The sequence below is a fragment of the Corythoichthys intestinalis genome, chromosome 8 (assembly GCF_030265065.1).
Source record: "Corythoichthys intestinalis isolate RoL2023-P3 chromosome 8, ASM3026506v1, whole genome shotgun sequence".
Lineage (NCBI taxonomy): Eukaryota > Metazoa > Chordata > Actinopteri > Syngnathiformes > Syngnathidae > Corythoichthys > Corythoichthys intestinalis.
The window spans coordinates 48,289,172-48,305,603 of record NC_080402.1 but is presented as its reverse complement, the minus strand read 5'-3'; the positions used below and the strand labels follow the sequence as shown (position 1 = coordinate 48,305,603).

At 38.1% G+C, this 16,432-nt stretch overlaps 1 protein-coding gene across 1 annotated transcript in view; it reads left to right on the top strand.

Moving 5' to 3' along the window:
- Positions 1-4,785: 4,785 nt before the first annotated feature.
- The window catches only part of LOC130920118 (hexokinase-1-like), a 37,904-nt gene continuing 26,257 nt past the window's right edge, over positions 4,786-16,432 (top strand). The window contains exons 1-3 of the mRNA XM_057843040.1: positions 4,786-5,072; positions 10,701-10,863; positions 15,287-15,435. Coding sequence (XP_057699023.1) covers positions 5,010-5,072; positions 10,701-10,863; positions 15,287-15,435 — 375 coding nt within the window. The 5' untranslated portion in view covers positions 4,786-5,009. The remainder of the gene's footprint in view (positions 5,073-10,700; positions 10,864-15,286; positions 15,436-16,432) is intronic.

The window sequence follows — 16,432 nt, the reverse complement described above, 5'->3', positions numbered from 1 at the left end:
GAAAAAATTTACATGTTTTACCACCGCTAAACACACTAAACATGCTGGAGTTAACTCTCGTAGTTGGTGTGAAACATTTTCATGATATTGTTTACTGACCTTTAATTTTGTATGTGAAAGAAAGCCCGCCAGTCTCATCAGACCATTGGACATGGTTCTGGTAATCCATGTGCTTTGTTGACATGTCTTCAGCAAACTGTTTGCGGGCTTTCTTGTGTACCGTCTTCAGAAGAGGCTTCCTCCTGGGGTGACAGCCATGCACACTAATTTGATGTAGAGTGCGGCGTATGTTCTGAGCACTAACAGGCTGACCCCCCCACCTCTTCAATCTCTGCAGCAATGCTGACAGCACTCCTGTAATGTGTCACATGACATTTTAGAGGGAAAATCACAAGCTGTACTCAACTTGGACATTTAGGGATGTAGGTAGTTTCCAAGGGGTGTACTCACTTTTGTTTCCAGAGGTTTGGATATTAATCGGTATAATTTGAGTGGAAAATAAATATTCTATTCTATTATACTATATTCTATTATACTCTATTATATAGACCCTACCCACGTGACGTCACAACTCCGCTCTCCTGACTGGTGCCGCCCACTTGTCAGGTGTTGTGCCGAAAAATAAGGGATATTTCACGCAGGGCGGCTATTTTTCGGCACAACACCTGTAACACGTCGTGTTGACCTGTTACGGCTACGTACATTCCTCCTATTTACGACGTGTTTTTCTGCTCGTTAACATTTATAATCAAAATGGTGAAGGCGTGTGCGGCGGTCGGTTGCAATAACAGAGAAGATAGATGGAGAAGACGGAGAGACTTGAAGTTCTACCGGATTCCGAGAGACCCGGAGAGAAGAGAGCGAGATGGGCTGCTGCAATTCGACGAGAAAACTGGGCTCCAAACGATTACCACAGATTATGTAGTAGTCATTTTATATCTGGTAAGATGCATTTAATATATATTTAGAGGGTTTTGGGCTGACAACCACAATTAAGATCATTGCTAGGCTAATCGCCGACAACATACACGTATGTATGTAGTGAGTGCTATCGCTAAACCATATAAACATTAAAAGCCCTAGCTCCATTGACAAATGACATGAAATACATTAGACTTGACAGTGGATGTTAGCAAGAACAAAAGATTTTGAATTGAAAATTTTGTAACTCACCTTACGAGCACAAGATTCCTGCCGAATTTTCGTGTACGAGGACCTGTTTCACCCAACCAGCAACGTAGCATTTATAAGCCTCCAAGCTCTTAAAGTTTTTCAAACTTTCGTGAGAATAGGCTGATTTTGTGTGGACAAGATAGTTGTAAATATCAGGGTCAGGCAGAGACGGTGAAGGCAGCCGGTCAAAAATCATCGATTTAGGCATCAAATATGGATCTGGCGACTGTATAGAACGAAGCTTTTCCACATAACGCCTTTTATGCAACACATCCAGTGAGTTTACGGCATCAGAAAGCACCGGGTCTTCCATGAAATGCATTTTAAATTCCTCGATCAATTGAAACCAATGCTAATAGAGAGACAAAATGACGGACAAGTGGGCGGAACCATACAGCGAGCACGTGGTTTTATGACGTCGGTGGGTAGGCTCTATAAGCAGCACACAGACTACTTTTCAAAGTGTCATTTTCTCAGTGTTGTCCCATGGAAAGATATACTTAAATATCTGCCGAAATGCTAGGGGTGTACTCACTTTTGTGATACACTGTATATACATAAGCAGATTCTAGGGGGGTGGGGGGGTCGTCCCCCTCCTGGTGGCCGAAAAGTGTCTCTGCATGTAGTTGACTTTCCTAAACAGTATATGATTTTAAAATTAAGAATTTTCCGGTAAAATATTGTCACTAAAATTTCTAAAGCAATAAAACAAAAATGAATGAAATGGAAAAAAAAAAAAAGATCTTTTTATAATGACTCAAAATGATTTTTCAAACAGATTATGTGTCTAGCACCTTAGAAGGTCATTTTGCTTTGCTTAGCCAAAACCACACGAGGACCAAAAAGGCAAGATGGATATCCGTAAATATTTTCAAATCCAAGCTTTCAAAACCGACAACTACTGAGCAAGAACCAAGGATTAAAAATGTGGACCATGAAATGCTACAGATCACTGTCAAAATGGTGAGCGGAGTTTCAATTTGCCCCACTAAAGACACTAAAATTGTACAACAGAGTCACCACCAGTGTCTTGCCAATGTAGTTACCCACATCAAAAATTGCGCGCGCACACACACACACACACACACACACACACACACATTAGTTATGAGTTATGTCGACTTAATTAATTGAAGCCAGGAAAGAACCACAGTTATATATTTTGGACATCAACGTTTATTAAACTGGAGAAACTCCATACAGGTCTTGAATTACAGTAATAACAGTTATAGGTCATCCTCCTAGTAAAACAGTAAAACATTGCCTTTTTTTACATTCAGTACTTATGTTAAGCTATACGACAGAAAAAAATTTTTTTTTTTAATTTTAAAATTTTTTTTTAAATTTTTAATGGTTGGACCATGTTTTAAAACCTAGTAGATAACTACATCACCAAAACACGGAAATCAAGCAAATCAGTATAGCGCAGTGGCTCTGCCAAGGGGATACAGTTTTTGACAGGGGTAATTACATTGTCACGACACCGGCTGGCTTACCATATTCAATGGATGATGGTTTTGGTGGAAAGTATAGCTGTCCTAAGCAGTCTGATTTAGAATTCCCCTCAAGAATGACGGGAAACAAAAAAAAAAACAAAAAAAAAAAACGCTCATTTTCAACTTATTATAAATATTCTTGTAAGTTAATTTTATTGCTGACATCGCGTTTCGATGTCATCAACATGTTGTGCCCCCCCTGCCCTAAAAGTCAAACTCCGCCTATACCCCTTGTATATATAGAGTATATATACCAGGGTTGGGCAAACCGGTCCTCGAGGGCCGTAGTGGGTCCTGGTCTTTGTTCCAACTGATTCAGCACAGACAGTTTAACCAATGAGGTTTCAGTGGAAACAAGAAGCACCTGACTGCAATCAACTGATTGCACTTGTAAGAAACCAGATACAGTATGTGAAAGGCTGTCCTCATGATGGGTATGAACAAAAACCCGCACCCACTGCTGCCCTTTGTGGAATAGTTTGCCCGCCCCTGTTATATACTGTATACATATACATATACACATATATATAATACGTATATACACTCACCGGCCACTTTATTTGGTACACCATGCTAGTAACGGGTTCGACCCCCTTTTGCCTTCAGAACTGCCGCAATTCTTCGTGGCATAGATTCAACAAGGTGCTGGAAGCATTCCTCAGAGAATTTGGTCCATATTGACATGATGGCATCACACAGTTGGTGCAGATTTGTCGGCTGCACATCCATGATGCGAATCTTCCGTTCCACCACATCCCAGAGATGCTCTATTGGATTGAGATCTGGTGACTGTGGAGGCCATTTGAGTACAGTGAACTCATTGTCATGTTGAAGAAACCAGTCTGAGATGATTCCGGCTTTATGACATGGCGCATTATCCTGCTGAAAGTAGCCATCAGAAGTTGGGTAAGTTATGGTCATAAAGGGATGGACATGGTCAGCAACAATACTCAGGCTCTCCTGTTCCAACGATGCTCAATTGGTACCAAGGGGCCCAAAGAGTGCCGAGAAAATATTCCCCACACCATTACACCACCACCACCAGCCTGAACCGTTGATACAAGGCAGGATGGATCCATGCTTTCATGTTGTTGACGCCAAATTCTGACCCTACTATCCGAATGTCGCAGCAGAAATCGAGACTCATCAGACCAGGCAACGTTTTTCCAATCTTCTATTGTCCAATTTCGATGAGCTTGTGCAAATTGTAGCCTCAGTGTCCTGTTCTTAGCTGAAAGGAGTGCCACCCGGTGTGGTCTTCTGCTGCTGTAGCCTATCTGCCTCAAAGTTCGAGGTACTGTGCATTCAGAGATGCTCTTCTGCCTACCTTGGTTGTAACGGGTGGTTATTTGAGTCACTGTTGCCTTTCTATCAGCTCGAACCAGTCTGGCCATTCTCCTTTGACCTCTGGCATAACAAGGCATTTCCGCCCACAGAACTGCCGCTCACTGGATATTTTTTCTTTTTCGGACCATTCTCTGTAAACCCTAGAGATGGTTGTGCATGAAAATCCGAGGAGATCAGCAGTTTCTGAAATACTCAGACCAGCCCTTCTGGCACCAACAACCATGCCACGTTCAAAGTCACTCAAATCACCTTTCTTCCCCATACTGATGCTCTGTTTGAACTGCAGGAGATTGTCTTAAACCATGTCTACATGCCTAATTGCACTGAGATGCCGCCATGTGATTGGCTGATTAGAAATTAAGTGTTAACAAGCAGTTGGATAGATGTACCTAATAAAGTGGCTGGTGAGTGTATAAATTGATATTACATTGTGTAGAATAGCAGTGCTTCTAGGGGTTTTCCAATAATTTCAAGTCATCAAGCATTTTAAACAGTCTCACAGCAGGTTCACATCTCATATACTTCATAGAGAAGCAAAGTTAAGTTCCTTCTGAAAAACATAAAAATTCATTTTGGTTTTGAGAAACATATTTTTATTTATAAAGAATTTTCCTTAAACTATTATAGAATATAAAGCCAGATCATGAAAAAAATTGGTACTTTTCCAGGCTCTGCTCCCTTCCTTCTTCCCAGCACGTCCATCCTGCTCAGCCAATCAGAAGGGCGAATGGGGGAGGGTAAGGTGGGAGCGCCATTCCGCGGCCGAGCCGCTACACGTCGGGAGGGGACACGCTCAAAACCAGCCTCCCTCCCTCGCGCGTGTGCGTCTGATAGTCGCAGACTAGCAGGCACGATCGCTACTGCCGACTTTTCTCTTCTCCCAGCCAGCCTCGCCCACCGGTGGGACGGAAAAGACGGGACATCCGCACTCGGGGGAATAAGCAGGCAGCATTGCAGTTTCTTCTCGACAATCTCGACAGGAAGGAAGGCAGGATGATCGCGGCTCAGCTGCTGGCCTACTACTTCACCGAGTTGAAAGATGATCAACTCAAAAAGGTAGGAGCAGTTTTAGTGAGGTTGTAGAACACTACTCGTGTCTTGTAAGGCAGCCATGTTACTTGGTGGGTGGCTCAGAGGATGCAGGGGGAAGAAGAAGAAGAAGCGGGGGAGGAAAAGGAGGAGGATGGACGGCAAGAGGTTAGCTCGTGTCCTTGACATGGGCGGCTCCATGACAGCTTCCACAGGTGCCACCAATACTTCCGAATTCTATCAGCGAGCACACTAAAAGCTTCCCGAAATTTGACCTTGCACATATTAGCCACCGGATGCTAGTGGCGCTGCTAATAGTGCTTGTGTGTGTGATGATGACAGACCGGCTACACGGATGGAGAATAGCTTCGAGGGGCGGGGGGCTTGTAACTAGTTAAGGGTGGGAGGAGGCTGGGGTGTGACGTCACAGTGCAGTAGAGGCACGTGCGCAGATAGGAAGTCGTGAGTGAAGATGCCCACTGGGCCACACATCAGGCTTGAGGTCACAGCAAAAAAAAAAAAAAAAAAAAAAAAAACACACATATGGAAGGACAGAAAATAAATTTTCTTGAAAAATTTATTATTTTTCCTAAAATAATGTAATTTTATGTAATGTAAATTCAATTTATATGATCATGTCCATCCATATAAGGGGGAAAATATCCTTCTCTAGAATGCCTTTAATGTTTGAGACCCACAATACAATATCTACAAAAACCCTTAAAGGCCTGGCATATGAAGCAATTGTCAGATAATCACAAAATAATACTCACAACATGTTCTGGTCTTGCCTTCTTTATTTCATACAGGATAACTTTTGGTCGAAGGTATTCAAGACAATTTCACAAATATGCGGCATACAAATAAGTCCCTGCTATAGCGCTGTTTGGAACGTTCTCATCTGTGTTGAAATTATCCAGGATAGATGAGGACAGAATTGCCCTTGTCACCCTTTTGGCAAAACACTGATACTTCTTGCATGGAAATCTCTGATCCATCCGTCTCACACGCTTTGGATAAAAACAATCTTGAATTATGTTCACTTAGAGAAGAGCCGAGATGTGCTTGGAAGCTGCAAAAACAAATTTAATGCAAGGGACCCCTTTCCTGATGTATGCTAGGGCCTTGAATTTCCCTCAGATTCCTGAATAATGATGATTTATTTTTCCTGTTAGTGACATACGGTATGTGGCCGCTTCTCCCACTGGACCCAAAAGTATATTTATATGTGTACATTTTGTGTGCTGAATTTTGGGCACTGTGGGGCTATTTGGTGCTACTGAACTACGGAGACATTGTCCTTTTGTCTATTTTTATGACTGACGAGGTGCTGTTTGTGTGTATGTGTGTGGTTTTTGTTTTGTATGTATGGGTCTTTTTTGTTTTCTATTTTCTGTCTCAGGGGGTACTATCCCCTTATACATGAAGGTCACATATTTTGCGAGTTTGAGTCCATTGCTGAGAATGAATGTTAAATTTAATTTGTAACTAGAAAACAATAAAAAAAATCATTTAAAAAAAAAAAAAAAGAAGAGAGAACCCAAAATTTGAAAAATAAGGTCTTAAACTTTTTTTTCCAAATTTGTTAAAAAAAAAAAAAAAATCAAAACGAATATGTGTAATAAGCGCTGTAATGTCTGTAGCCCTTGCTAAATCCAGATTTTTTTTTTTTCTCATGGAAACTGCAGATGGATCCATCCTTTTTTTGGAGAAAAAAAAATTCTAAATTCTGAATTGGATTCTAAAAAGCTTGATATTTTAAGTGTATCAAATGTGATACATGTGGCAATAAAGGGTTAACATTTCGTATACAAGTGTGGTCTCCAAATGACCAAATATGTGACGGACACATATTTCAGGACAGGCCAGGTCTCAATTATAATTATACTATATATATTTTTCATTATTGTTATTTTTAATATTATTTTTGTATACAGTATAATATTAGGGCTGTCAAATGATTAAAATTTTTAATCGAGTTAATCACAGCTTAAAAATTAATTGTAATTAATCACAATTCAAACCATCTATAAAATATTCCATATTTTTCTGTAAATTATTGTTGGAATGGAAAGATAAGACACAAGACAGATATATACATTCAACATACTGTGCATAAGTACTGTATTTGTTTATTATAACAATAAATCAACAAGGTGGCATTAACATTAACATTCTGTTAAAGCGATCCATGGATAGAAAGACTTGTAGTTCTTAAAAGATAAATGTTAGCACAAGTTATAGAAATTTTATATTAAAACCCCTCTTAATGTTTTCGTTTTGACAAAATTAGTAAAATTTTCAATCAAAAAAATAAACTAGTAGCTCGCCATTGATGATGTCAATAATTACATTACATTATGGTGCTTAAACCCATAAAATCAGTCACACCAAAGCGCCAGCAGAGGGAGACAAAAACACAAGTAACAAGTGGACATGACACTGTTCTGTCATTTTCATCTGTTTGAGCGGGGCATGTGCGTTAATTGTGTCAAACATTTTAACGTGATTATTTAAAAAAATTAATTACCGCCCGTTAACACGACTATTTTGACAGCCCTAGTATGTATATTTAATGAATAAGTTAGAAATTTATGAAATGTTTATAAAACAAAATAAATAATTTAAAATGAATAAAACCATTAAATACACTCTGGTAATTCCCCCTAATAATAATAAAAAAGTTGTTTTAAAATAATAATGATAATAATAATTTAAAAAGAAATTGAATATATTTAACTCATTGTCGACCACTGACAATGATAGAACATCCAACTAATTTAAACAGGGAGAATGGCTGTGGATGCTCATGTTTCAGTGCCGCTGACAGACGACATATACGTTTTGACTCAGAGGGTTTGCAGCAAGCCTCTCTGGCGGCGTCAATGGCAACCAATGAGTTAAACGATTGCCCTATAAAGATGACGAGCTGATATCGATGAATGATTTCATAATGTCACCGATGCAGTAGATGGATGTGCATGCAAATAAAGACATGATGCAATTGGGCCCAACATCAGGCAGGATGACATGTTATGTTTTATCCCCGGAAAGGCTTTTTTTATTTTATATTTTTTATTTTGATGTATTTTTAAGAAATTGAAGGATGTTATTTTCCTAAACATCACTGAAATATTTTTAGCTAACATTTACATTTTAACATCCAGGATTTATGAGAAAGGTTACTTACTAGTTTCACTTTATCAAATGGCTGGAATGGAATGTTAATGAGCGTGTAATAATAGTGACGCAACAAAAGGTCACCGCGTTGACCAACAAATGTGCACGTCTGCTTGTGGTTCATGTTAGACAACAACAGCAACAAAGTAGCTCAAGCGTAGAGTGACAGGACGACAGTTTGGTGCTTTACATTGTTTCGTTATACCTATTTTAGTATTAAAAATCCATCTTGTGTTTAATTTAGTTGATGTGAATTATGAAATTGTAAGAAAAACTGTGTAGATTAGGTCTGCTTTGTTCTCAATCAATTTATTGATTGATTTCAACAATGCATGCAATTTGTGGGGTTGTCCTAATGGAGAATCATTACTAGCGAATGTAAGACATTTGTTGTGCTAATGTTTGCTGTCCTTTTAGTATGAACACTGTGTTTTGGTTCCAAAACCCTGCATGAGTGAAAAAGAACTCTTTATTTTGAATTTCAATATGACATTAAAAAAATAATATTTATAATTTCATCGAATGAACTGCGATGAAAAAAATGGGGTGGGTGTAGCTGTAGTTTATTTATTTATTAATGTTTAAGTATAATTTTTTTCATGTATAGTTATTTTAAGACACTTTTAGTTTAGTTTTGTGTGTGTGTGAATGGATAGTTTAATATATATATATATATATATATATATATATATATATATATATATATATATATATATTAGGGCTGTCAAACGATTAAAATTTTTAATCGAGTTAATTACAGCTTAAAAATTAATTAATCGCAATTAATCGCAATTCAAACCATCTATAAAATATGCCATATTTTTCTGTAAATTATATATATTCTGTAAAATAAATTGTTGGAATGGAAAGATAAGACACAAGATGGATATCTACAGTACATTCAACATACGGTACATAAGGACTGTAGTGGGCATTTCACTCTACTGTCATTTAAATCTGTGTATGCTGTCCTCACTCCGAAGCGTCTACTTTTTCCAAAGCTAGACAGCTAGTGAACGACGCCTTAATAATCAGACTTCTTCCTTTTTCATCTGATTTATTAATAAAATAGCCTCAAACCATCGTCCTCTTTAGACCGTCATAAAACTACAAAAAAAAAAAACACAAACATTGCATTAGCAACAACGTTAGCTTAGCACGCTATACAGGTTCACTAAACATAAACAAAAAGCGCCTCATACAAAAAATAGACCATTTCGCTTACTAACATAATATGTACATTCTTTACAACAACCATACTTACGGACAAATCTTGTCCAAGGATCATATAAGCACAACATTACAACGTAGGCGTCAGCCCGAGACGTCGTGCAGCCATATGAACTGGCAAGAAAAAAACAGACCATGTCGCAAAGCGACCACAAGAGTTCGCTGTTGTGCTGCAGCACAAAAAGCCTTGCTGTAAAACTTACCAAAAGGCAGAATACTGTCTGAGCGGGACATGTGCGTTAATTGCGTCAAATGTTTTAACGTGATTAATTTAAAAAATTAATTACCGCGCGTTAACGCGATAATTTTGACAGCCCTAATATATATATATATATATATATATATATATATATATTTTTTTTTTTTTTTTTATGAGCGTTGCTTAATATTTACATCATACTGTATAGTATATATATTTTTCCAGAATAGATATTAAAATAATTGTTTTCTGATGTAAGAATTTATTATGGTTGAATTCAGAAGGTTTAAAAGCATTTGAGACAAAAGCATGTTTTTCTCTCGTTTTCCGCAGTAATCACCATTATTTCCCCCCATTAAATTGTAATAAAGCTTACAACACTTTTTTGGAAACAAAAGACAATTTTCAATTGAAGCATTTTTCCTTATATAAATCCAGCAAAAACATATTTAACAAAAATATATTTTAGAAAATCCTGTTGCGTTGTCATGATTTTTTGTCTCTTAAAAACGTATTTGCTATATCCATAACTATGAACTATTTGTTCCCAGAAAAAAAAAAAAAAACAGAAGTACATAACTGTTACTCTTGTAAACATGCGGGGAAAAAGATATATTTTAAGATGACAAAATAAATCTTGGCCAAATGTAACATCCTTTTGAGAAACATGTTTTCTTCTAAAATGAATGAATTCTTGTAAAATTACTATTAATAACGGAAATGTTTTTCTTGTAAGATTGAAATAAAATATTGAATGATACAATTTGTTTTTTAATAAATTCAATTTAATCCCTCCAAGATTTCTGTAAATTTCCAAGGAAAAAAATAAACTCATGAAAAATAAGAATCCTGACCTTATTCTAGTAGGATTACAATATTTTTCCCTAGAAGAAAAAAAAGTGTAGTGTCATTAGTTTCAAAGTGTGGACAAGATGCAGCTCTCACTGGAGTTCTTAGGCCCAAACTAAAATGTAAAATTTACATTTTAGTGCTGCTCCCGAGTGGTCACAGACATTAAGTGACCAATGTCGATTTTGTGTCTGTAGATCGACAAGTACCTCTACTCCATGCGGTTGTCGGACGAGACGCTCAAGGACGTCATGAACCGCTTCCGCCGAGAGATGGAGGACGGCCTTGGCCATGGCACCAATCCCACCGCCACCGTTAAGATGTTGCCCACCTTCGTCAGGTCCATCCCTGATGGATCAGGTATCAGAGAAAAAATGTTTGTTCATTTAGTCTTGGCAAGGAATTTTGGGGGAAATAAATAAATAGTGAAGACAAGGAATTCTGGGCTGGGAAAAGGAACAGAGAAGGCAGTGGAGTGTGAATTTCAGGTGATTCTTGGATTTGTGGAGGATAATTCACTTTTGTCGTCACTTCAGTTAAACTAACAAGTATTCTCAAGAAAACAAAAGTGAATGTGCTAAAGCACAGGTGTCAAACCGATTCCAGAAAGGGCCAAGTGGGTGCTGGATTTTGTTCCAACCAATACCGTGCAGAGAGTTTAACCGATGAACTTCCTACTGAAACAAGCAGCACCTGACAAAGTTTAGCTGATTACACATGTAAAAGATCTGATTGGTGAAAAGGTGTCCTCTTCAATGGTTGGAAAGCAAACCTGCACCCACTCGGCCCTTTCTGGAATCGGTTTGACACCTGTGTGCTAAAGCATACTGCAGGCAGAAGGCTGTGACAAAGGCATGCCCTCTACTGGCTAACTTGTAACTTACAGTCAAATATACTGTAATTCCTCAATTAATTAAGCAACCCTGATACAAAAAAAATAAATAGATCGTGCTCTGAGCATTGATAGATGCTGATCCATGCTACTTTGCTGCCAAGTTTCATGACTTTTGGTTCACAAGAAAAAGGAGTAGGACTTCAGAATTAGTTTCCACAAAAGCAAGAAAAAGAACAACAACTACTTGTTTTGCGACTTGACAGTTGTGAGACATCAGATTTGCAAAGGTGATAAGTGATGGAAACTTAACAATTGCAAGTGTAGATGCAGCACAACGAGCGAAAGCTTATATATAAAGTGTGTAAATATGTATATAGAGATCTGAGCCAATATTCAAAGTAAGAACCAGAAAATTCATTGGCTGCTCAATTTTATTTAAAACTGTGCAAAATGGAAGAAACAAGCAATAAAGTTGACTGCACTGTAAACCGAAGCTAAACAAGCTAAAAAAATAAAACTCTCTAAAATGTAGCTTAATGGGGGATTGCAAGCAACTATCAGGTGCATATCTCCACCTACTGTACAAAAGTGTGCAGCACCCATCTGAAGGTGCACTGCTCTCACTGTTGGTTTTTATTCGTCATTATCTTGTTCACCTGCATAATATTGCTTGTACTTGTTTTGGTGCCTCTAGTGTTCAATTTCCGTATAGTTGCACGGTAGCCTGGTACACCAGACTCACAGCTGTTCCAGCTTTTGAGTCTGGCCACTATTCAGCGGATAAATTTTCCAGGGCGGAGCAAGTCACAGCAAACAGACAGCTGAGTGGATCAATCAGCGACGGGCGGACATGTCGTTAGTAAAATGACGAGGGACTTGCGCGCGGAAGTAGACATACGAGGAGAGCGGAGTTTATTCAACTTGACTAGGGCGAGACAGACTGTTGTCAATGACTTGTGTCGATGTGTTTTTGGTCATTTAAAACTGATTTTACTGTGGATTGGAACATATTCTCGGCTCTCCTGTTCACCATCTGTGTTGTTGTGGAGACGACTTCCGACGCGGAAGAGTGACGTTGCTCGTTAAGAACACGTCACGCAAATAAACAAATCTGATTGGACGGTTGATTTTGTGCTTGCTCGAGAGGCCGTGAACGGGCTGGGTGCCACACTATTCTCACAGTGTTTGAAAAATACAAGTAGAACAGTCTGGCCGTGCCAGGCAAGTTGCACGGGGCTTATCGATTGTGCCAGAGGCATGAAAGATGAAAACGAAACTATCAATTCACAATGAGAAAAAAAAAAAAACCATACAAACAAAAGTAACGTGTAACGCAGGCGACAATTTGAAAAGTAGTGGAGTAAAAAGTACATACAGTATACATGCTGCAATATGTAGTGAAGTAAAAGTAATTAGTACAACTTCATATTTTTATGCAAGCAAAGTACAGATACACAAAATATGCTTAAGTACAGTAATGAAGTACCTTCACTTCGTTACATTCTACCTCTGAGTTCTAAATTGATGGGGGTGAACAAAGAAGGATTTAGGGGTAAGTGAAATAATGGGCTGATTTTCGAATTACTAGAGGAAGTGTCAATGGAGGAAACTAAAACATATTTGGTTGGAGGGACATTAAGGGATGCAAAGTAGTTGCAAACAACGGGGGATTGGAAGAAAGTGAATAGTAAAGTGTTCTTTTTGTATTTTAGGAGGTACTCCCAGAGAGAGTATCGCTCCAGAGTCTCTGCCGAGACCATTGAGGTGCTAGGAGTATCAAAAACTTTGGCACACAGCAACGGTGTGTATCAGAAAGAGACTGTATCCAAGGTGCAGGGAGGTTAACGAGTAGTCACAGTGCAAAAATGGGAAACAACTCTAATTTTATAATTATGGAGGGAGCCACATTGAGGCTTATGGAGGGTGTGAGGTGATGAAATGGGAGGTAAGTACAGCAGGTGAGGGGAAAAAAAGACATTCATAGACGCTTTAATGGTGGTGATACAACAGAGTCTAGGAGAGGCAGTAGAAAGAAAAGGGGAACAACCAAAGAAACAACTAGAGGAAATAGGGGAAGGAAGGGTTTTGGAAGACACGAAGAGACTTATAACATTTACTACGGTGCTGATAACTGCAACCTTGGGAATAAACTCAAAAGAAAGAAACAAAGAAAAACCATGTGTCATTATCATAGTTAGGCCAACTGAACGTTATCAGGCACAGGCCAACCAAGAAAAATCAAATGTGGGGAAACAATATAGTGGTTCGTGGCTTTCCTGATGCAATGGATTGCGAGATAGTTATTGGCAAATGGACAGGGCTTTAAGAAATTTGTGGTTGCTTTTTGAAAGAACGAAGATTGTACAGTATATAGTAACAGCACGTTCTGTGGGCCACACTCTAAGTAGCGTTAATAACGTAGGATACCAACCGACTAAAAACACAAAGAAGAATTTATCCTGACTAGAGTCTACTGTGTACATCCAGTTCATAGCTTGGTAGAGTTACATGCTAAGAGACATGTTGTCTTAGTGTCAACAGATCTCAACTAACAGAGAACTTGGAAGCAAGTACCAGGAGGTCAGAAGTGTCGGCCGACATGCTTTTGTGTTGAATCGGGAATACAAATTAACAAGAGTTGTCGACGTATCGGCACGTTCCAGCGGGTTAGGCAAAAGGGACGCAAGCTTTCGCAAAAGCGACTGCACACAGTCAATCAATATCTGTGAATTCCGGAGCAAATTCTATTTCTGGGCCGTCTGTTTGAAAAACGAACCCACAAAAAGACTAAATTTAAAAATGAAACAAAACCTATTTTATTGTGACCAGGTGTGACATCATTCACTTCTTGAACAGTGAGACTGCTAATACATGTAGGGTTAAATGCACTGAAATGATTAGAATACAACTGAAATGCACTAAAATGATTAAAATACCACTTTAAAAACAAGTACTACTTTGGTAGATCAAATGCAAATGCATTGTACTCTAATTAAAAGTTAAATACAATGGAATTGTATTTGAGTAGCAATTCTAATGCATACCATTTGAGGGAGCATGTGTACCACTAGTGGCAAGTATAACAAAAAAACCAACATACTTTACATTTACAATCAAATTACCATCAAAAGTATTATTTTTCGTTAAAATAAAAACTGCCATATTAATGACTAAAACAATAACAAAATAGTCTACCATTATTTAATATTACTGAGATATAGGAAAAATGTACAAAAGAACAGTAATTGAAAACACAATCACATTACATGTACATGATCAAAAGGGAAAAAAAATGTTATGGGGTTTTGAATGTAGAATTTTGATTGGGAAAAAGGGATGATTTATTCTATTTTGGAATGAGACTGTCAAATAAAATGTTGAAAAAGTGCATCGCTTTGAATACTTTCAAGATGCACTTTACAAGTTCAGACCGTAACCAAACATCTTTAGATTTTAACTCATTATGAATTATTGCTATTAGAAACTTATCTTAGTTTAGAGGTAAAAGTCTCCATACTTATCTTATTATAAAAAATTACATTTGTGTGTGCTTGTTTTTTTTTTCTAATGTTAATTTTCAGACATGGTTTATTAGCCTGGCGGAAAACAAACACCACTCATACTTGTTTCCTTGTCTTTGCCAGCAGAGACCGCCTGACACTAGCGTAAAAATAGATTCAGGTTGCAGCGGCTTCTGGGGACAGCAAAGGGCAAAGTTGACAAACCGTTGACAATCATGTAACACACAATATGGCTCAATAATGCATCTCAGGATAAAAATGAATGCATGTTGACATGGTCTCCTATTCAGTTACTATGTCGGCAATTTTCCAATATATGCTCGATTAAAAGAGATGTTGTAACAATGTAATTCTTTAGACGGGGACTACATTAAATAACCTATTTGTTCACCTGTGGTTACTGGAAAATGTTTTGATGTTTTGATAGAAAAGGGAGATTTCATAGCGCTGGACCTCGGGGGATCAAACTTTCGGATCCTAAGAGTCAAGGTGACCCAAGATAAAAAGCAACCGGTCCAAATGGAGAGCCAGGTCTATGAGACCCCCGATGACATCATTCACGGAAGTGGGACTCAGGTAAACCCAAGGTTTTATGAAACATACATACAGTAACCTTACACTTACATCCTCATACTCAAGGGTGCTTAGATTCTTTTAATTACATCCTCGGTAAGGGTGCTTAGATTCTTTTAATTACATCCTCAGTACAAAAAAAAAAAAAACTTAAATAATGAGTAACATGTGAGTAACTGCTTACGATGTTTGATTATTATTATTTTTTTAAACAGTTGTATTTTAAGAAAAAAAAAAAATCATTGAATTCCAATGCGAGAAAAAAATCTACAGAACTGAAGCATCATTTGTCCAAAGAACATGAGTGCCCTCCAGTGGAGAAAATAGTTCCTAGTTTGAATAGGTCATAGTAGGTCCTGTTCAGAAATCAAAAGGATCATTTTCCATGGTCAATCGGTGCCAAATAAAAACTGGGAGAGAGGTTGAAATCCACGCTTTCGAGTCATGCTGAGGGCAGCGCTCTATGTCAAATATTCAATTTGTTATGGTGCTTTAAAGATGCCTTGTGATTGAACAGCCCGATGTGATCGTAGAATGGCAAGCTTGAGTCTGATTGGTATAAAGGAGTCATGTGATTATTGTTGCGCCACCTCATTGGTGAAACTGGTAGAGCTATTGCTGGCATCGCTGAGAAAAAAAGGTAGAATCTAATATGTTGAATAAAGAAGAAAAATGTAATGACTAGAGTAGCCCAAAGTAACGGAGTGAGGGTAGTGTTTCTTCATCACAAATCTACTCAAGTAATAGTAAAATCTATGGCTTAGTAAAACTACTCTTAGAAGTACATTCTTCTCAAAACATTACTCAAGTAAATGTAACGGAGTAAATGTAACTCATTACTACCCACTTCTGGTAATACAGTATGTATAGATCCCTGAACGTCCTGATTGCCCTTTAAAGTGCCTGTGACACGAAAAAGCATGTTTGTCTCATAATACACACTAGGCCTGAACGATATTGGAAAAAACTATGGTTGCGATTTTTTGGGGTTTGGGATATA